This window comes from Ambystoma mexicanum, chromosome 1q (assembly GCF_040938575.1).
Source record: "Ambystoma mexicanum isolate Mex_15411 chromosome 1q, UKY_AmexF1_1, whole genome shotgun sequence".
Taxonomy (NCBI): Eukaryota; Metazoa; Chordata; class Amphibia; order Caudata; family Ambystomatidae; genus Ambystoma; species Ambystoma mexicanum.
In genome coordinates this window covers 981,134,163-981,156,656 of record NC_090922.1, presented here as the reverse complement: position 1 = coordinate 981,156,656, position 22,494 = coordinate 981,134,163, and the positions used below count along the sequence as shown (strand labels likewise).

The 22,494-nt window shown below is 44.2% G+C and overlaps 1 protein-coding gene across 1 annotated transcript in view; it reads right to left on the bottom strand.

Annotated features, from left to right (window-relative positions):
• The window catches only part of ADGRL4 (adhesion G protein-coupled receptor L4), a 605,086-nt gene that overhangs the window by 315,078 nt on the left and 267,514 nt on the right, over positions 1-22,494 (bottom strand). The window contains exon 3 of the mRNA XM_069641635.1: positions 9,701-9,850. Coding sequence (XP_069497736.1) covers positions 9,701-9,850 — 150 coding nt within the window. The remainder of the gene's footprint in view (positions 1-9,700; positions 9,851-22,494) is intronic.

Here is a 22,494-nt window from a genome sequence, read left to right as displayed (position 1 = left end):
TCAGTCTGGCTTCAGAGCTGCCAGAACATGGAAACTGCTCTCTTGACCATCTGTGAAGACCTGCTCTCCAACCTTGACTCTAACACCTCTTGTGTCCTTATCTTGCTTGATCTCTCTTCTGCCTTTGACACTGTCAACCATGCATTCATGCGTAATTGTCTCTGTGATAACCTAGGTATCACTGGTCAGGCCCTGGCGTGGCTGACTTCCTTCCTCTCTGACTTACCCTCCCAGGTCCAACTTGGGTCCTTCCACTCTGCTATCTTTTTCTCTACCTGTGGTGTCCCCCAGATGTCTAACCTCACTCCCTGGCTGTTCAACCAATTCCAGGCACTCCTTGCCCACCGCATTGCCGCTCTCTGCCCCAACTTTCAGTGTGATGCGGATGACACTCGGCTAATTTTCAGGCTACCTTTGGCCACCTCTTCTCCGTCCCTCATCTCTGACTGTCTGTCTGTTATCCAGGAGTGGTGTGCCACCAATGACCTCTGCCTTAATGCCAGTAAGACTGAGATTCTCCTCATCGGCAAACACCCACTCCCTCCTTCCCTAAAGCTCTCTGGCCGGCCTCTCTTGGTCCTTTTCCTGTTTCCACCTGCAAGGCTAAAAACCTTGGTGTCAGCTTCGACTCCCCACTCTCTGTCTCTCCTCACATCTCTGACATCTCTAAGAAGTCACATTACCAGCTGCACCTCCTCAGAGGTATTCTTCCCTTCCTCTCCTTCCCCCAGAAGTTCACTGTCTCCAGAGCTCTGGTTCTCTCTATTGCAATAGCCTCTTTCTAAATCTTCCTGCTTCTACTCTCTGCCCTCTACAACTCATCCAGAACAGGACTGCAAGACATGTCCTTGGCCTCAAGCCCAGGGATCGTATCTCTTCAGGACTGAAATTTCTGCACTGGCTTCCAGTGGCTGTAAGGATTAAGTTCAAAACCCTCTGCATCATCCACAAGGCATTCTGGTGCCTGGGGCCTCAATACCCTCAACTCTCTCTTCCTAAATATCTTCCCACTCAAGCTCTTCGCTCATCCACCTCCAACTCCCTCAGGGTCAGTTGCTTCTCCAAGCAACAAGTTGGTCGTAGATCTCTCTCTTTGGCTGGGGCCTCCCTCTGGAACAGCCTCCCTGCCTTCCTGAAACTTGAGGATAACAATCTTCGGTTCCGGAAGCACCTTAAACCCTTCCTCTTTTCTTCTGCTTTCTCTCCCCCTCTCCCCTACTAAAGTCCTGGTTCATACTGATACTGCGCTGGTTACCTGGCCACCCATCTGATCTCGGGCCAAAGCCCTGCTAGTTGCACTAGCCTGCACTGCCTCCCTGGCAACCCCTGCACCTGGGAACTGTTTTCTGTATCCCTACATTCCCCCCACCATCACTTATGTCTGTACTCACCCTGCACTTGCTACCAGCTGGCCGCTCTTTTATTTATCTTATTATTGTATTATCCCATGTACTGCACTTTCACCTTTCCCTCCCACCCACAATTTCCTTTTCCCCCTTCTCTTGCACTTGCGTGATCTGAATGACACCTGGAGTAGTAAGATTGTTGTCTGTCCTCCCTCTGTTCCCCCTCCCTTGCCTCATCGCGCCTTGAAACACTTGTGTATAGGTGCGTTATAAATGCCATATCATATCATATCACTGTGTCATTTATAATTCAGGTCCTAGGGCCGCCTGAGCAAATTAAAAGCCCTATTAAAGTCTATCAAAGGAATTGGACAGGAATTGATTTTATTAACCTTTTTCTAAGGTTACTTCTTACTATTGCGGGACAGAGCATGATTTCCGTCAGTACCATCTGCAATATCTCGACTCACCTCAACTTTTAATATAGTTTGCCAAGTGGAGAGTAGATGGAGAAAGCACTATGACCCATATTCGCTAGTCAGGTTCAAGACACATTGTGCTTGTTACCACAAACCTCTTAAAGAGGCCAAATTTGCTTATTTTATGACCTACTTTGAATGGGCAGCTAACATGCCCCAAAAACGTTTTAAAATTGTGAACATTCTCTCAGATCCCAGTACTGACTCAGTGTCTTCTAACTCGCACACCCTGTGCAATAGTTTATCTACATTTTTGTTGACTATCCTTGGTGACTTCAATCTTGACTTCAATGACCCCAAGGACGCCCAGCCATATCCCTAGCTAACGCCCTAACAGAACATGGATTCACTCAACTCAGTACCTCACCAACTCACCAGAAAGGTATAATTATCGACTGGGTAGCAACTCTTAACTGCAACGCCACTTGCAGGGACCCCCGACCTCTCACATGGACGGATCATTATCTTATCCCTCTCGAAATTCACATCAACCATACAGTTCCCAAAAAGTGCCCCATGGCACCAGCCTGCCCAACCAGAAACAAGCGCAACATCAAAGCCGAAGCTTTATTACCCTTGGTCCTACCTTGGTCCTACCTACCCTTAACGATCTACCGGACAATGCTGACCTTAACCTACTTGTTGACCTTCAACAATTCCATGGCCACTGCCATTGACACCATTTCCCCTCTGAAACTATGCAAAAGCAAGCCAACAAGCCACTTGAATTTGTGGTACACCCCCGAACTGAAAGTACTTAGGAAAAAGAAGACCAAAGTTGAAATGTAAATCTAACCCATCACCTGAAAACAAATCCACTCTTAAGTACATTTCAGCGCTATACAAAAGCGAGATAATTCGCACCAAAAAAGAGGCCTACAACGTTAGGATAGATCAGGCAGGCTCCTCCACTAAAGAACTATTCAAAATACTAAAGGAGCTAGAAAACCCCAATCCACCTCCAGACACTTGCTCAAAAGATAAACCTTAGTGAACCAGCATCCAGAACGCACTTAACAACAAAATCAGAGGACTCCAAACCAAAATTGAGGACAAACGTCAACAACTCTTCAGTAACTTAACCACAAACCCAATCCTCAGCTCCCCAATGCCTATCAAAGCTAATACAGCTTTCACCTTTAAGAAAGTAACTATTCTAGAAGTCCAAAAAATGATCACCTCCTTAAACCATCTAATTGCAAAGGGGACAGCTGTCCTGCACAGATAATAAAAGACGCAGCCAGGGAGCTCTCCCCTTTTAGCACTAAGCTAATAAACCTGTCATTTGCCAACAACTCTGTCCACAGCAACTTAAAACAATCCTGGGTTCTCCCTCTCCTAAAAACCCAATCACTAGGCCCAGCCATACCAACCAATTATAGACCCATCACCATTGTCCCTTTCCTGTTAAAAATCCTGGACAGAGTCGCCTACATCCAGATTCAGGAGTACCTACAATCCAACCAACTGCTAGGTATACGTCAATCTGGCTTCAGACCTCAACATGGAGCAGAAACCGTTCTGGTTGACCTCAAAAGCCAGATTGATGAAATCAAAGACAAAGGCAATGCTGTAATCCTACTTCTATTAGACCTCTCAGCGGCCTTTGATTTAGTCGATCACAAAATCCTCTGTAGCCACCTATCTGTCGCAGCCCACTTCTCTTCCTCTGCCTCCGCATGGATACAATCCTTCCTGGCAAATAGAACTATGCAAGTTTTCTCCACAACAGCAGCAGCGGACCCTATCCCCATCGCATGCGGAGTCCCACAAGGCTCCTGTGTCTCCCCCACTTTGTATAATATATTTACATAGCCACTATTCGATAAATTGGACCGTCTGGGTGTCACCTACACTAACTACGCAGATGACACCCAGATCCTCCTCACCATCTTGGGCAACTACAATGCGGACTTTACTCGGATTAACAAAATCTTCTCCATCATTCAGGCATGGATGGCCACCCATGGCCTCTGCCTGAATGATGATAAAACAGAGCTTACTCTGGTCGGCTCCCCCAACAACCTGGCAAAACTCAGTCCTTGCTACAATAACATTATCATAGATGGCAATACCATCCCTATTGTCAAAAGTGTGAAAACCCTAGGCTTCCACTTTGATGCCAACATCAACCTCACCAAACAAATTAACTTGACCGCCTCACCTACTGCCTATACGGGCAAGCTAATTAGGGCAGTAGACCCTTCCTATCTTCCAATAGCTGCCTTACTCTTGCCAGAGCCCTCATCCAGTCCAAACTGGACTACTGTAATAGCCTGTACGTAGGAGCCAACCAATCCATAATAAACAAACTCCAGGTTCTCCAAAATAATGCTTTACGCGCAGCACTCAACATCCCAAGGCGAGAGCACTTCACCACAACCAGGAATGCATGTAAATGGCTTTCCATACAGCAAAAAATTGACCTAAAAAATATCTGCCTCACTTATAAGTCCCTAAATCATCTAGCCCCACCGTATCTCACTAATAGATTTACTCTAAAATCCGACACCAGAACCACCAGATCATCCAACTCTCTATGCCTGGTAGTCCCTAGATTTGCCCTAAAAAGAGCAGGAGGCGCCAGTTTCACAGTACTTGGCGCCCAACTTTGGAACACACTACCAATTAACATTAAAACTATTGAGTCCTTTCCAATCTTTAGGAAACATGTTATCAGCTGGTTACTGAACAAAGAATAGCATTCACCTCCACTGTCCTACATGTTAACTCCCTAAAACGGCAACCATTGCCAATACTGTATGTAAATTGTTGTACCATGTAACTTATGTAAATTGTTGTAATATGTAAATGTATATCTCATGCCTGTAACCACTTTCTTAAGCACCCTTCTACCCATGGGTCCGGAGTGCTATACAAATAAATAAAACAAACAAACAAACAAACAAACAAACGGGATTAAGGCGGATATTATAAATATCGGAGCCGAGAGTCCTGGACAGGGCTCAGCAGAGACTCCCCCACAATCTTTACTCGGGAAGACAGTGAACAGTGCTTTCCACATTTTTATCGCTACCAACACTTCTGAAATTAGCTGCATTTTGGCAGGTCTTAAATCAACTTCACCTCTTGACGATATCTCTCACTGGTTATTTAAACAGGCTCTGTAGATTCTTTGTGCAATTATTGCAGAAACTGTCAATTCTTCACTGTCTTTTGGGCAGATCTCAGTTGTACTAAAGAGAGCTTTAGTGATTACTTTGCTTAAAAAGCCATCACTGTATGACATGGTTTTGTCCAATTATCTCCCCTTCTCTCTGCTACCATTTGTGATGAAAGTACTGGAAGCAGTGGTTACTCCCCAGGTGAGATCTTTTTTGTAGGAACAGGAAGTCCTTGATCATTGTCAAATGGGTTTTCGTCCCCTCATGGGAACGGAACCAGTTCTTGTAGCAGCATTGGACAATCTTACCATGATCAGGGATAGAGGCAGTATGGCAGGCCTAATATTATTGGACCTATCGGCCGCCTTCGACACCATTTATCATGGGATTCTTGTATCTAGGCTTTGTAGTGCTGGAACATCGGGGTCAGCGCTGGGCTGGTTCTGTGTGTTTCTGGCCTCCTGATTTCAAATGGTTTCTCTTCCGCCTTTTTATATTACCGTTGGTTGGAGTGACATGCAGGGTTCTGCAGAGCTCTGCCCTTTCTCCGCTGCTCCTTAACCTGTACATCCAGCCCCTGGCAGCACTCACCCCCTTGGGTTTAATTTTTTTTTTCTATGCTTATGATACCCAAGTTTTGTTTAGGATGGACATGGATCAACGAGGGACAGCTACCTGACCGATTCTGTCAGGGGATGGATGGAAATCAATTGGCTAAAATTAAACATCAGTATGACCGAGGTTTTGATTGTGGACCCCTCTGGTGCTTCAGCCTATTGAACATTGGATTTCTGGCCACTGTCGCTGGGACCGCTGCCAACTCCAGCGCTGATCATCTGAGATCAAGGCATTAGGATTTCTTCCTCGCTAGAGATGGACAGCCAGATTTACTCTGTCCGTGGTGTTGGGTTCCTTAAGCTGAAACAATTGAAAAAGGTTCTTTCTTTTATCCCTGGGGAGCTTTCTGCACAAGACATTGCTGTATGTCTTAACGTCAGCATTGACTATTGCAATGCCATCTATCTCTCTCAACCGGCATATCTAATCCATCGCCTCCAGGTTTTACAGAATGCCACAAATCGCTTGGTTAATGGCATTCTGTTTGGTCAACATGTGGCGAAGGCTCATCGTTCCTTGCATTGGCTACCTGTCTCTGCTCTCATTAAGTTCAAAGCCTCTTGGATTATTCACCGAGCCTTGAATGGGAAAGGTTGCCTGGCCATTTGGAATAGCAGTTAAAAGGTTTAATGACAGCTGTCAGACATTCCATTGACGGTTGGTGATGTCATAGGTGAACTCTTATGTTACATTCATGTGCTGCCCTTGGATGTGGAATGTCAGTGAAATATAAACCAACCAGGGGTGGATTGTCTTACAGGGAACTTTGGAGATTTTCCATTAGGCCTATGTTCCCTGCACCCTCAAGGGCCACTTTTGTGTAGACATTTTCACATTTTCTCATAGAAAAAGGGTTGGGCTTGCTTAAAATGTATGATATGGACTCATTTGTTTCCAGGGTCTCCTTTGGTTCATAGTCGCCCCGGGCAATTCAAACGTCCAGTTGGATGCAGCAAGCTTCGTTCACGGTCTCTTTGTCGGGCGTTCTTCTCAGGGGTCGAATCTGCCTCTAGTCCGAAAACCCTTGCATTTTAAGCAGGTTGATCCCATTCATGTACAGCCTAGGCTGTCACTGACATATTCAGGCATTCCTAGAGGCATTCCTAGAGACAAAGGACAGAGGACTTTCAGGAACCCCCCTCACTTCCTGCCCTTCCAGACATACTGGCGCCAGAGGCGGGATTCAGAGCTGAAGCCTGCAAAAGGGAAAATGAACAAAGGGCTCAAACCTGGCTTGATGCACAGAGCAAAACCCAAGAAAGACCACATAAACAAAAAATGGCAAAAAAAGAACACACAGGCATGGGTGACAAAATGGTCACCCGTGGGTACTATACTAAATCTGAGGATTCAGCATGGGTTAGAAAAGTACAATGGTAGGAAAATTAAACCACTGCCACCAGCCATTTAAAGTAGTGAAGGTAACATAAAAAAAGTTACATAAGTAGGTAGGAAGAGGGGCTGCTACATAACCCCCCAGCCCTCCCCATAAAATTGTGTGTGCTGGACCTACAAGGAGAAAAGGAAAGGAAAGTCAATTCCACTTTACTATTCTCGGGAACAGTCGTTCACACAAGAACATTGTATTCAAACCATATGAGATATCTAAAGGAGTTCTCTTTGACACTGCACTGAAGGTGCTGTGTGTCATCATACAAAAAGTAGATGCCTATGGAGTTTGTCAGATTCCAAAAACAAAGGGAAACATTTAATCCAAATCAATTCAAAACACATGAGAGAGTGAGCAAAAGGTCTCACTCACTCCAGGTTTAAAATTAAAAAGTTTTTAAGTCCAGCAAAAGAGGTGGAGGTCTCTAAGGTTGAAGGGAATTAGCACATACATGTGAATTCTCCCTAACAGTTGGCAAATGTTTATGTCCTGCCCATAAGGAGGGAATTAGTCCCCCTTATGAACTACATAATGATGCAGTCCTGCTGCACGTACTCCTGCAGCCCTCAGGCATATATTGATAAATACACAGATTTCTATTAAAGCAAAGGGAATGGTGCATGAGCTAAGAGTGTGTTATCCTACTCCTTTAGGTGTAATCAGACAAAGGTGAACGAGTTAAGAAGTGTATTTAGCAGTAGCATTCTCCGAAAAAATGATTGGATTGACATGCAATTAAACAATGTCAAGCTAGGTCAAAGTGTGGTGCAGCTATTTCAGGTTTGGTTCACTTTACGGTCCACCACTTCATTGATAACAGGAGAATCTATCAGGTGAAATATAAAGAAATGATTAAATATTTACAGAAATCTGGGGCTATGAAGCTGCCACAAGTTTACAGAAGAGGGAGGCTGCTTTTCTGAGATCCAGTTTGGCACTACCTGTTTCAGACCCACTTTCTCAATCCAAAATGAACAAAATCAGCCACACATTGTGAATTAGCGTAGGTTTATATGTGGTTCTGAATATGGTGGAACCCAACGCCTTACTGACTAAACACATGTTATTATCTATATTTAACAGGGAGCGATTGTTTAAGATTTCCTGTATGCTCTAAAGCCAAAGGGTATACTGGCATAAATACATTGCTCTGTTCATTTCACTAATCCCGAAGCCCTCATACCTTCTGATCCTTTAAGAAATGCTCTACTGCATTGAAGCATGTGACCAAACACTTAGGGCCCTACTCATGGAACTGTGCAAAGTGTATTTTTCATGTATTACAAAGGACACTTGGTTAATGCCTTGCTCTACCCAGGTAAGTAGACTGATATAACAACAGAACTGTGCAAGGTCATAGGAGTCCAACTGAATATTAGACCCTCTCACTCCTGGATTTCAATAAAGTCAAATTTGATTGAAAAATACTGCAATTCCTGTTTCATTTGTTTGCAGCAGGTGTTATGATACACATGAACATTAATACATAGGATATTCGACATGAAACCTACATGGTATAGTACATGAGCAGCAGTGTCCAAATCAGCAATATTCAGAGTACAAATTTAAGCAAATACATTCTCTATGTATCCTAGTAGGGGTGACATGAGAGATAAATACTGTAATTGCCTGGCCAGATGCACATATATGTGAAACAATAAACGGTTGAGAGACAACACAGAACAGGTAAACACAACAGTGTTTCGGCCATTTAGCTAAACTTGAGGAGTTGTCTTTCAGTAGGCCTTCATCAGGACAGATACATTCTTATGCGTGAAGAATCCTATGTGATCTGTAAGAGTAAGTAGACAGAAGAATGTATCAGGAGTGAGTAGGGAAACAAACATCTAAAAGTTGGAATGCAATATATGCATGGAAACACCATGTTCTCAGGAGAGAACCATGGAGATTGCGGTGCTTACCTTAATCATAAGGCACATTGGCATGAGTCATCTGAGTGTCTATGTACACCGATGGAAGCAGGTCAATAGTTCTTCTGCATGGACAGTCCATTTTTTCATTTTTTCCTTTGATTACGAGCTCATCAAGTAGAACATCTAGTCCTGCACTGTAATTAACAGGTTCATTGTCATTATCCATAAGTATGACCTCCATGCAGAAGAACTACTTACCTGCTGCCTGAGAACATGGTGTTTCCATGCATTTATTGCATTCCAACTTTTAGATGTTTGTTTCCCTGTTCCATGAATCAGGGGTTGTGTCGGCAGTGTAAAGTCACTTTTCAGCATGCAAATTCACGTTGAACTGGGCCTGGGCAAATATTCCATGAATCGGCCCCTACTTTTGAACCCCTGCCTGGTGGTATAGGCAGACCATCTCTTCTTCAGAAAGCTCATGAAAGCCGAACTCACCAGGGCAAAGGACACGGCTCAACGTTAAACTGCATAATCCCAGACAGTATTGATTACTCCACCAGAAATGTCCGTAACATGAGATATGGCCCACAGTCACGTGCTACCTTAGTTCTCACGTTGCTTATTATCCGAAAGGTAGCCTAAGTGCGGCTGTAAGGGTTTTGCCACACAAGTCATGATTGAGCGAACAACACAATGTATACGTAATCGTAAGTCTAGGGAAGTGAACAATGTTATCTTCAGTAATATGACATGTACCCTACTACTAAAACACATGATTACATATATTTGCTTCCAATTGAGTGATCAGTACATTTCCTTCTGTAATTAATTGGAGAGCGCTTGTAGGTTTACGTTTGCCACTCACCTTTACAGGAGGTTCCATCACTGGTTGTGAAAGTAGTCTTGTCACTGGATACAAAGCCTTCAGAACACATGCAGTAATAACTCCCAATTGTATTTGTACAATTCGCATTTTCACCACAAATCTGTGTAGCATTTACACATTCATCGTCATCTGTCAAAAGAAAAATAACAAGCACACAATAAATCCTACTTCTATTTAAAATCAAGTGTATTAGAATTAACAATGAATCATACAAACCCGTGTAGTAGTCTACGCGAAAATACAGTGCATTGTGTCTGTGGTTCATTTTCTTGGAAACAAATGGAAGGGCATTAACATATAATTCAATAAGAAGGACAAAACATACCTGATATGCAACACACAATCTTCTGTGTGGTTAATTGTGTATTCTATTTGTAATTTCATGATAAGGCCAGTACCCCCTTTCCCTGTCTGAAAACTAGCAGTAGCCCTTTTGTCTCACACCAGACCACAAAAACATGGTGCTTGGCAGTTGTTCTATTTTCCTAGCAGCACCCAAGAATTGCCACAGAGAATACGCAGAAAACAGCTGAGGGACAGCAAACCAGAAAGAATACAACCACAAGGTCCGAGAATCATGACTCAAAGCAGGAGAGTCAATGCTGAGGAACCGGAACATGAGAGACACCAGCAGATGCCATCAACCTCTGCAGCATTCAGAAGAACCGCATGGGGACAGCCACAAGCTCCCGAGGCCCTTCGCTTATACAGACTGACCCCCTAGACCACATGGAACCAAGAGTGGAGTGGAATCTCCCCTTCCCAACAAACTTACCAAAGGGCACCAGAAAACTAGGTCCTAAAACACAAACACGGACAATGAACTTCCAACTGCTCCATTGTCGGTACATGCAGGCCTAAACTGAGAAAGTGGACAGGATTAGCCCCCTATTTAAAGACGTCCATGTCCACATACACTTTTTCTATTTACTGTCTATGCTTGGACCATGTGCAAGGACCAATTTTCTCTCTCCCTTAAATCTTTATAATTTGTATTATTACTTCACTCTAAATTTGTTCTTGAAATTTAAACAGACAAGGTGTGCACTGTGTAACTTTATACCACATACGCATCCTAGGCAGGGGTGATAAAATAGGATTGGCTGGGGAAAAGTAGTCAATGGCAGGAAAAGGAGAAGTGGCGGTGACAGGACAGAGTAAGATGTGTGTAGTTTGAGTGACGTCAAAGCAGGAGGAGGTGGTTGACAAAGAGACCAGCAGGAGGAAAGGAAGGAGCGCTGGATTGTGGAACCATCTATTGAAGAACGTGAAGTGGTAATTTAGTGAATGCAAGGAAACCTCTGTATGAGTATATGTGGTTGTGTGGTGAGAGAGGTTAGGAAGAGTACGCTAAGGAGTGTTTGTGAAGCGTCAGGTTACAGAGTCAAAGGAGAGTGTTTGAGTAGGAGTAGTAGTTAGAGGCTGGAGTAGCGGCTGGAGGGCAGAGCAGTGGTTGGAGAGCAGGGCAGTGGTTAAGAGAGCAGAGTAGCGATTGGAGGGTGGAGTACTGTTTTGGAGATAGGAGCAGTGGTTTGGAGAAAGAAGTAGTAGTTTAAATGGAGGCATAACATCAACAAATAGAGGGAAGGAGTAGATGATGTCTGAGAGAATTCAGAGGAGCAGGAGAGAGAAGAGAATGTAAAGGAAGGGGAGAGAAGACGGATGGTAAAGAGAGAAGAGAAGAAGGGAAAGAAGAGAGTTGGTTATCAACATAGCAACACATCTTACTGGGTGTTTGTAAGGAACTTCGAAACAAATTATGATAGCACACTTACATCTGGACACAGTAGGGACTGCCAGGAAGTCCCTTAGGGAGTTTAAAGAGCCATTGTCTTAGGGAGCCACCAGTAGCCTGAAGTAGCAATTAGCACTAGCCTGTGAGCTTATGGATGTCTGTGTTAGTGAGGGAATCCCAAGGGAGGCAAGAGAGAGAAAGCCCTAGAGCCCACACACCTAAATAATAATGCCTTGAACTGTCCTCTGGTCTCAGAGTGATTTTGTGGACGTGAGCTTTAGGAAGTGAACTTTAGGAAGAGCAAGTGCTCTGTGGAAGAGACTTATCTCTGTTGGAGAGCCAAAGCATGTTTGACAAGTGCAATGTGTCATTGTGACAACAGTAAGAATAGAAGGATGCAAACACAGTACTGGCACAATAGGTGATGGCATGTTGTCATTAGCAAGATGCCAACTGTTCAATTCCTCTCAGTCACAAGACTGGCTATCTGTGTAAGTGGGCAGATTTAATTGCTGTTAATTCTTAGGGAACTACATTCACATCTTTGATGATTAGGGCCATTTGGTTGCTACGATGCTGGTGATTGTGGTGGTGCTGTTCTAGATGCCATGTGATAATGTCATGTACTTTCTGCTCTAAGTCATGAAGGCTCTTTCGCAATTTGACTTTACATAGGTGGGAGGCAATGTTATTATCCTTCTACAGCCTCTGATTCATGCTCCTCCATCTCAGTATCGCTGTTTTCCAACATCGATGCATGCTCCTCCCTTTACTCTGATAGGTAATTTTCTTTCTCCTGGTGAACATTCATGTTGTCCTTATCATCAATAGTGTCTGACTCATGGGGATGGCTGAATTAGAGACAAGAATTGTCAAATGCCTCCCTCTGTCCAGTAAACCCATGTGGTGTTCTGCCTAAACCTGAGTACCTGAAATATGCACCCCTACCCCGCCTGCCCCTGAGATAGTGGGTGGGACAGACAGTGCAATAACCACTGTAAGTCTCAGAGGTTTTTCCTCATTGTGGTTCAATACCAGTGCATGTACTTTTACTGGTGCATGTAATCCAAATTAACTTGTGGAAAAGGTTCGAAATGTGAGTGTGACATTACCTACAACTGACCATGGGGGTCATTACTAGTGAGGCGGTTAGGGGTTAACGGTGCCGGTAATGGTGTAGCCATGCCGCTAATAGCGGCATGGTTACCTCCTACCTTGTAATGACCCCCATGTGTGCTTCTGGCATTTGCAGTGCACAGAAAATGTCCTGCTGCTTATTTGAAAAGTCCATGAACAGTATTTGATTGACTGGCTCTTTTGGGGCACTCCATATGTTGTTCATACACGTAATTCACTCATTGAGTGATATCCCCCCCTTGCTAAATATGTGCTATTTTCCCTCAGAAAACTCTATAGACCATGGGCCTGATTTACAAAGACATTTTACAATGGTGCAATCCCATTGACAAAGGCTTTGTAAATCAGGCCTCATGAGGCTCAAACAAACTGCCCTGAGTGATTCTCTGCTCTTCCTGCTAGTCCTCCCAACGGTCAGCTGATGGCACATTTCTCATTAACTCACTTCAAGAGACAGACACGTAATGGTAGCTCCCTCCTCCCTGAATCTGTGCTACTTTCTCAATCAAACATTGTGGGAGGGTGAATACCACACAATTTACCTTGATGATTGTTCTGCTCCTCCTACCCCTCAAAATGTGAAGCAAAAGCTGGATCGTATTACCCTCCCCCACCCTCTGACTTTAACAATCACTCACATTTTCTCCAGCATCTGTAGGTGTAACTTGAAATCGAAGGTGTCCCTCACCCAAGCTCATCTTACTCTAAATGATTGCATCGCCCTCACCAGATGACACTTATGTTGATCACCCAGTTCAAATCGATTAATGTGTTGCACAGTGAAAACCAACACCACCCTATGCCTAGCTCTAGTCTCCTGCACTGCCTCAACCAACTCTTCCTTCTACTCAACTACTTTATCTCCACTCCAGTTTATTAACCCTCTGCTACATTGTGTAAATCTGCGTCAAACAACAACATCCTGCATCTCTGAAATCTGCCAAGGACTGAAAAGGAATGCTAGTTGCATGTATTCATTCATAGCCCATGAATTCAAAATCAGGCACCGACTTTAAAAGTTCGATTACAGCTCGACCAGGTCGAGTCACCAACAATTTGGGTGATTGCAGGCTCCACTAAAAAAGTGTATCCAGGGCTAGTCAAAAACATACAATAAACAAGCCCATAAAATAGTCTCCCTAAACATCATTGGGGATATTGTTTTTTTAAACATACCGAATGGAGTAAACTAGAGCAGTTTTTAACTATGGTAATTAAAAGAATGTGGTGAGTTCATTGGTTAATTTTGTGTACATGAAATTTTTTTTAAACATTCCTAACTGTAATGATGTTTTCACAGTCCTTTTTGCACAACTATTAAAGATTATTCATGCATGTAATTCTCAATTTAAGTATTAGATCTAGGCCTGTCAACATGCTTCTAGCATGCCTCACAAACCTCAAATAAAGATAGAATGATTGTCTTTTATATTTTAAGAAAATAAAGTAAACCTGACTGTCATTTGCAAAGAATGTAAAAGGCCAAATTGTGGAGCAGACCCAAGACCGATGCTGTGTGTGTTCTCCACATAGCTGTTAATGACTCCAATCAAGCATTCCCACTAAGTCAGTGCCTTGTCGGGGATTGCTCAAGGGAGGCCCTTATTTATATATTTTTATGACAAGTTATAATCTGGATGATGAACCCTTGCATAGCGCCCCTCTCTTAGAATCCCCCTGACCCCACTGAGCCAAGAAATAGGTTTGTTTTGCAAATTAAAAGATTTATTGAAAATTTAATATATATATATCACACTTTTATAATAAATTAATATTTGATATCACACTTAAGAATATGATGTTGATCAACAATGGATAATCTTACACTAGCACACTTATTTTATTACTTAGTAGATGGTATGGAAAGAACAAGGTAGCTGGGAATGCTTTATGGTTTCAAGGAGATGCAAAGATGAATAAAAGGCAGTACAGAAATAAACTTGATATGATTTCAGCAAAAGATAATATGATTACTTTTTCTCTGACAATTCACTCCCCCCCTATGCAATGTAAGGAGATGGAAGTAACACACACAGTCTTCAGGAATACAATCACAGTACAATCCGAATTCAGTCCCCCCATAGCAAGCTTAGATCACAGGGATGATTTTAAACACAGGCAAAGTACTTTAAATGTGGTATGCAAAGAAGGGAAAAATATGCTAAAAATGAATTTAATTCCCTATAAGAGATTCAGGGTTGGTGATTGCTACTTTAAATTAGTTCAGGATCACTTTAGCAATGCTCTATAAATGATTGTTAGGTTGCAAACGAATTTCAGCAAAGGAAAGCAAGAAGCTGCTATTTTGACAAGTGAAGAAATTTGAGCCAAATCGCAAACCGCTGCACTTTTTCCGAGTGCGTCGAGCGCGATTACGGAAAAAGTATAATGAATAGAAAGTCGGTTTAGAGCTTATTGGAAGGCTGGGAATCTTAGCTTCCAAATGAAAAATCTCGTTCCTAGCACAAACGGTTCAAGAGATATGGACGATTTTATGAAGGTAGTTTTTCAGAAATTCAATAATGATTCAAAATGGCAAATGACACTTTTACAGGTTTAAAATCGGAGAAGGGACACACGATTCTATGATGCAGTTTTGGACAGGTTAAATGTTTTGAATCAGATTATTTTAAGCTAAGAGATGGGTTCTGCACAGTTCTAGATAGGTTCTCACACTATAAATTTGAAAGGAATGGCCTCGTCACGGATCTGATCAACAAGTTTAGCTGTGGTTCTCTCTGCTCGGCGGGTCAATCAGGCACCGGTTCTGTTCACAGCGGTCTGTTCTGGGTCTCTGGTTCTGCTCACAGCGATCTGGTCTGGTTACTCTGGATACACAGGACTCTTAGCAAGCAGCAAAACGCACAGCCCTGCGGTTGAATAGTTTGCAAAAGATTTTGTGGCCTGCTGAAGAGTTCAGCTCTTTGGAGTTTTTATTCTGGAGTTAGTCTGGATCTCTGGAGTTCTGGTTTCTGGAGTTCTGGATTCTGGAGTTCTCCGTCAGCGTGCTGCGCAGGAATTCAGTTGAAGGTTGGAAAATGAATGTCCCTGTCCGGCTTCCAGTGGCTCTTTTTATGTTTTTTGAAAATGGGTGTGGATACTAACTTTCTATGCCCAACCCACTCACGATTTGATAGGTCAAGGATTTCTCTTTGACCTGATTTGAGAAGGGAGTAGTGAGTCAGAGTGAGTCAGAGTCTTGCAGTCTATTGAAGCAACGCGACTTTGCTTTTACTTAGAAAATGATTTTTTCATAACTAACAGGTTTTCCAGATACACACGTCGTTGACATTACATGTACATATCATATATCACATAAGGTAGTCTCTGTTCCAACTCTGATGTTTCTAAGAGCTTGCATTAAAAAATGGCAACTTATTTTTGTTTTTAGTTGGTTTACCAATATTGGATTTTTACCCAAATTTACGCAGAGGTACACCGGCTTTCTACACATATTCCAGTAAATTTTCATTTTTCTAGCGTGAACCCCGTGTCTGCAATCTCCATAATTCAAGGGGTTTTGCCTCAGAACGTGGTACAGAGTTCTAACACCTCTTAAAATGTGCACAGAAAAATCACAAGAATAATGATATTAATTATATAATTTTCACAAGTCGGTACTATGAATTATCCATCAAATTATGCTCTGGCCCAGAGGGGTGTGGTTTCTCAAAGCACATGGTGGAATTTCTGGTTTGTCCACTTCCTCCAGCTCAGGTTGCTCACAAAGGCACTGCTCCTCCCAGTTTCTCTCAAGAGGAAGCCATTTATGACCCCCCCTAATTTAACATTTGCCTGAGCCAAGGAAGGCTCATTGTTCAGTTTCCTGCAGTCCCCAGCTGATTCTCCCCTAATACAATCAGATAGGTGTCATCTCCCTTTGGTGAGGGCAGGAGAATGCAGGCCAGGCCTGGAAATAGTGGCTGAGCAAGTTTCAACTCCTGTCGGGGGTAGTTGCCAGGCAGAATTCAATTTCTTTAAGCCAGGCTTCAGCTAAATGTCACTTTTGTTCCCAGTTTTTCTTCATCCAAATCAAACTTACAATTTTTACACATGCAGCTAAAATGCTGATTCTAAGTTCAAAACTATGACATTTAACAGTTGCAAACTATGTGACACTCAACAGTAGGTCACTCATTTATTTAAAACATTTCAATTTTAGTGGCTTTAAGTCCAATTTCACTTCAGCTGCTGACATCCACAGCTCAGTCAGTTTCATTGTGAACATTATTTTGGGCTTTTTCTCTTTCCAGATTCTGTATGCACACAAGTCTACCTTCTGCCAAATTTCTGCTGGTGTTCATTGAGATTTTTGAATATCTTGCAATGTTTAAAATAGGCATTTGTAGCTTGCATTTCAGAGAAACAAAGGTGATTTCAAAGTGCTTTCTGAGCTAACCGGCACTGCTGTTTTTTCTTTGGCACACATTTCACCCATGGCACTCCTGGCCCATCATGCTTGCACTGGTGAGTGGTAGGTCAGGGGAACATTTTGGGGTGCGCCAAAACTGCGCGGTTTTTCCTGGATTCTGGCGCAATGTGGGCTTTTTCGGCCATCTTGGTTTGTCTAAGCCCACAGCACCAAATGTTGCAGCATAATAGTCCAAACGTGGGTCAGGACACCCAACATAGCTAACATCCGGGTTGCCCCTAACAGCCCTTCCCATCTGGCAGTTGATGAGCTACTATGAGACTATTTTAAATTTGGTGTCCCCTGCTGGTGGAGACCCAGGCCGCTGCTTGATATTCTTCGTTTTTGAGCTGGCCCTGACCTCATTACTTGCTCTCAAGAATGGTAGGGCGTACATTTCCTGAATGAAGCAGCACTAGTCATTATGGTGTAAAATGCAACGCTTTGAGCAGTAAAATAATATATTTGCCATGCACAAGTGCAGACAATTATGTGCATTTTGAGAAAGGACTCCTAAAAGGAGAGCAGGAATGTTTATAAGCCTTGCAAAGAATGGACTTGCACATATAGAAGGCCTTTAAGTTGTCAAAATGTAATATACACGTGGCATTGCACCCCTGTTTAAAAAATACAATTTCAAGTACAAAGATATAACTATGTATTGCTATATATTTTTTTTAGTATGCCATTTGATATAAGGCTGAAAGCAGGGACGGATTTATCAATGTATAGGATAGAAGTACCTCACTCTTTTCTTCCGCTCATTACAGTGCTTTGTGCATACAAGAAGTCCCAGAACAAATCATTCCTCAATGCTAAAACTCTTCTGGTGCAGTTCGCTCTTTTATACCTAGTTTAATTATGACATACATCTATTTTACTATACACAGCAGTATAATTACTGGCAGAATACAAACTGCATGGGTTTCAGTATTTAAGGGGTCTTTGTCAAGACGTGGTACACAGAACAGGGGGAAAACAAGACAATTGCAACAGGAACGGTGGTTTCCGATCCTAAGTGCGCCCTCGGGAGAAGTGCTTCTTAAATCAGGGGTTCATCAGTTTGCAGAAACACGATGGGGACTTTGTGAAGATCCACACACTGAGCAGAATTTGATATGCAGATCTATTGCTTTCAATGTAAAAACAGCTTTTACAAAATGTACTGTATTTTTTTTTTAAAACAATGAATTCATGTAGCAGTTCATAATACAATGTGCCTATTAAATGAAAAAAGCCCTGTAAAACTGATAAGACGAACCCCATAATGACTGTTCTAATCAGTGATCTAAGTGTGCTTTGCATAAAAGCATTTTCCAGTAAAAATGCACCACAATTTCAGATGTCTATTGTAAATATGCTGCTACATTGCCACATTGTAAAACTGCTTCACTTACACAACGGAATACTGTACCGTCTGCTGAAATTTCGGGTGATAGATGATGTGTCCTTGCCAGCAACAGAGTGGTTGCATATCGCCCACAACATGTTCACATTTTTCTTTACCTCCCACTTTGCTTTTCCACAAACAATAGAAACAACTAATGAAAAAGTGGCAACCATGATTAAATAGCAAGTTCGCCCACTCTGTGCATTCCGTTATGCAATACGCATTATCAGACTTCTGTATCTGACAATTCCATGGATGCATTGTTTACCTCCATGCGGTTCATGAGGTGCAAGTGGATCTAGGTCACCTGGCCTAAGCCCCGCCCACCTGTCAATCACTTTAAACTGTTGGTGCCTTCCTGGATTGCCACTCTTTTTCCCTACTTAAGCAGCCCAGCAGCCTCTTTTCTTTTGCATTTGGTGAGCAGGTGCAAGTGGGTCTAGGTCACCTGGCATAAGCCCAGCCCAACTATCAATCACTTTAAACTGTTGGTGCCTTCCTGGTGGTTGGCTGCTCTTTTTCCCTACTTAAGCAGCCCTCCAGCCTCCATACCTATGCAGTTGGTGAGCAGGTACAAGTGGATCTAGGTCACCTGCCTTAAGCACCACCCACCTTCTTAGCCCTGCGTCTTCCTTTCTGCTATTAACTCTTAGATCAAGGGCGTCTCTTGCTCGAGCATTTGAAGCAAAGGGCAGATGAAAAAAAGGGCAATTCCTGTTTGGACCAGGAGGACCCAGGGCTCGAACCCCTGCTCAGACAACAGGTAAGCATGCAACAACAGGTGTTTTCTCCATCTATCCACACAGGCAATCCCCACCATCATCAGACAACGCCAATGTCAACTTCTCTGGTGCTGGGGTGAGGACAGGTGCTCCGTGGCACAGTAAGTTGTTCAGTAAGTTGTGCATTTGTAAAAGTGTTATTATCGGACCGCAGCACGTGTGTTCCTGCACCCCCCTCCCTTTGTCTTGGTTTGTTGGTCCTCCCCACTCCCTCCCACCACTCTCCCATTGGTTCACGGGCCCTTTAAATCAGCCACCCAAGTCACACCCTCCTGTGGAAGCCCCATTGGCCAAGGACCAGAGGCTAAGGACAGCTCCAGTGATGTCGGCCGGAGTCCGCTATGGTAGCACAAAGCCTGCAGCCGTCGACCTGCTGCAATGGGTCAGGTAGAATCTGGGTGTGTTGTACTGTGCTGTGCTGTGCTCAAAAACCTAGGCTTTTTTCTTCTTCTAGGAAAGTTGAATCTGCACATGTTGTATTTTGCTGTGCTCAAATACCTGCCTCCACCCCCATCTGGGAAAATCAAACCTGGGTGTTATTGCATTCCGGTAACTGTGGCATTGTTGCTGGTTCACTCTAGGCTCTCACCTAGATCTCCCCATCCCCAGAAAGCATGCTGTTCATTGCTGTGAGTTACTTGTTCCCCTCCTGTATCTTTCTTTGTAGTGACCTCGGCCCCCCTCATACTCCCATGCGCATTCTGAATTGTGTGCCACAGGACTGTGCATCTCTCTCTCTTCTTTCACCACCTTCTCTACCTACCTCCTTTGCACCCCTGATCGTGCTCTCTGTCTCTCCCATCTTCTCTAACTGCTACTTTTTCATTTACCCTGAAGAGGGGTAGTCGAATTCTAACCCCGGGCACCCCTCCCATACGAAACACAGGTCGGAAGAAGAACCAAAGACACCATGATCATTCTTACCAATTCGGAGCGATTTCTAGTGCACCCATGATAGACAAGTATGTCAAAAGGTACTGACACAGTCAACCCTACAGTCCAGGAGCATTGCAAACGTTTCCCAAAGTGAATGAGGAGCTGCAGGACATGACTAACACTTTCAATCCCTCTCACCAGTCCCCTCTCCTGGATTAATCACTTTCTCCTTTCCTCCCAGCTCACCCTCTCAACCCCTCAGGCCAAGACTATTCCAGCACTGCCACCTACCTTCTCGGTTATCCGTCCTTTGAATCGTGTGTCAGCTGAGGCTTTTGCTGCCACCTTCTCACTCCCCCCTTGGCTGACTCACACCCTGACACAGCCCTTTCCATGCTCCACTCTGCTATATCTGATACTCTCAATGTCCTGGCCCCTGTCATGAGGATCCGCTTGAAGCCCAAAGCCAAGTGCAACTCTTGGTATGACTCAGACCTCATCACCCAAAAACAGTGCATGGTGGCTGAGAGGAAATGATGTGCTTCTGGTACACCCTCTGAAAAACTGGCCTTTCCTGCTCCAAAGGCAATACCGGCTCTCTGTCTGCACCAAAAAGAGAGCCCACATCCAAGCCTGCATCTCTGCAGGATCTTACAAGCCGACCAAACTCTTTAAAATCTACAAGGACCTGGCCAATCCTGCTGCAGTCTCTACCTCTCCTGTCCCCTCCCAGGGCCTCTGCACAGCCCTGGCTTCTCATTTCATCTCTAAAACTCAGGACATTCAATTCGCTCTCTCTCTTCTTCTCCCCCACCTCCCTCTACTCCCTGCTCTTCCTCTGCCCCTTCTCCGGCCATCTCTTCTCCCTCCTTCTCTGCCTTTCCCCTGTTCTCCCCTGACAAGGTTTCTAGACAAGTCTGATCTATGAAAGTCTTGTCAAAACAGGTTCACCCCTGTAACTCCAAAACCATCAAGGACCATATTGGCACCCTGGCTCCTACTCTGGCTGACTTCTGCAACCACTCCTTTGCCACTAGAGCCTTCTCTTCCCCTCTGAAGCACTCCCTTGTTCACCCCCGGCTCAAAAAACCATCTCCCAGCTTAATCTTCAAACTGAATCTGTTGGTTGTCTCCATAACCATCAGTCTGGCTTCAGAGCTGTGAGGAGCATGACAACTGCTCTCCTGAACATCCATGAAGACCAGCTCTGCAACCTTGATTAGAACACCCCCTGTGTCCTCATCTTACTTGATCTCTCTTCTGCCTTCGGCATTGGTCAACCATGCCATCCTGCTCAGCCCTCTCCATGATAATCTAGGTTCACTGATCAGGCCCTGGCTTGGTTGACTTCTTTCCACTCAGATCGACCCTCCCAGGTCCAACTTGGATCCTTCCTCTCCTCTATCTCTATCTCTACCTGTGCTATTCTGCAGGGGTCTAACCTCTCTCCCTGGCTGTTCAACCAATAACTGGCACTTCTTGCATACCGCATTGACGCTCTCTGTCCCAACTTTCAGCGCTATGCAGATGACACTCAACTCCTTTTCAGGCTCCCTTCCACCACTTCTTCTCCTTCTCTCATCTCTGACTGTATGTCTGTTATCCAGGAGTGGTGTGCCGACAATGATCTCTGTCTTAATGCTAGTAAGACCGAGACTCTCCTTATTGGCAAACATGCTCTCTCCTTTCCTGTCACTCTCTGGCTGGCCTTCCTTGGCTCTCTCCCTGCTCACACCTGTACGGCTAAAAACCTAGGGGTCATCTTCGACTCCACACTCTCCTTCTCTCCGCACATCTCTCATGTCTCTAAGAAGTCACACTACCAGCTACACCTCCTCAGAGGAATTCTTCCTTTCTCTCCTTCCCCCAGATCCTTACTGTAGCCAGAGTTCTGTTTCTCTCTAGGCTGCACTGCTGCAACAGCCTCTTTCTAAATCTGCCTGCCTCTACTCTCCGCCCTCTGCAACTCATCCAAACAGGACTGCGAGACTTGTCCTTAGCCTCAGGACCAGGGATCGTATCTCTCCAGGATGGAAATCTCTGCACTGGCTCCCAGTGCTGGCGAGGAGTACATTAAAAAACCTCTGCATTGTCCACAAGGCCTTCTGGGGCATGGTGCCTCAATACCTTCAACTCTCTCTTCCTAAAATCTTCCTTCTCAAGCTCTTTGCTCATTCGCCTCCAACTCCCTCAGGGTCAGTCACTTCTCCAAGCAACGAGTTGGTGGTAGATCTCGTGCTTCTGCTGGGGTCTCCCTCTAGAACAGCCTCCCTGCCTCTCTGAAACTTGAGTAGAACCATCTCTGGTTCCTGAAGCACCACAATACCTTCCTCTTTGCTTCTGCTTTCTCCCCTCCTCTCCCCTGCTGACCTCCTGGCTTAACCTAAAACTGCACTGGTTACCTGGCTACCCTCTGATCTCAGGCCCAGGTTCTCTCCCCGC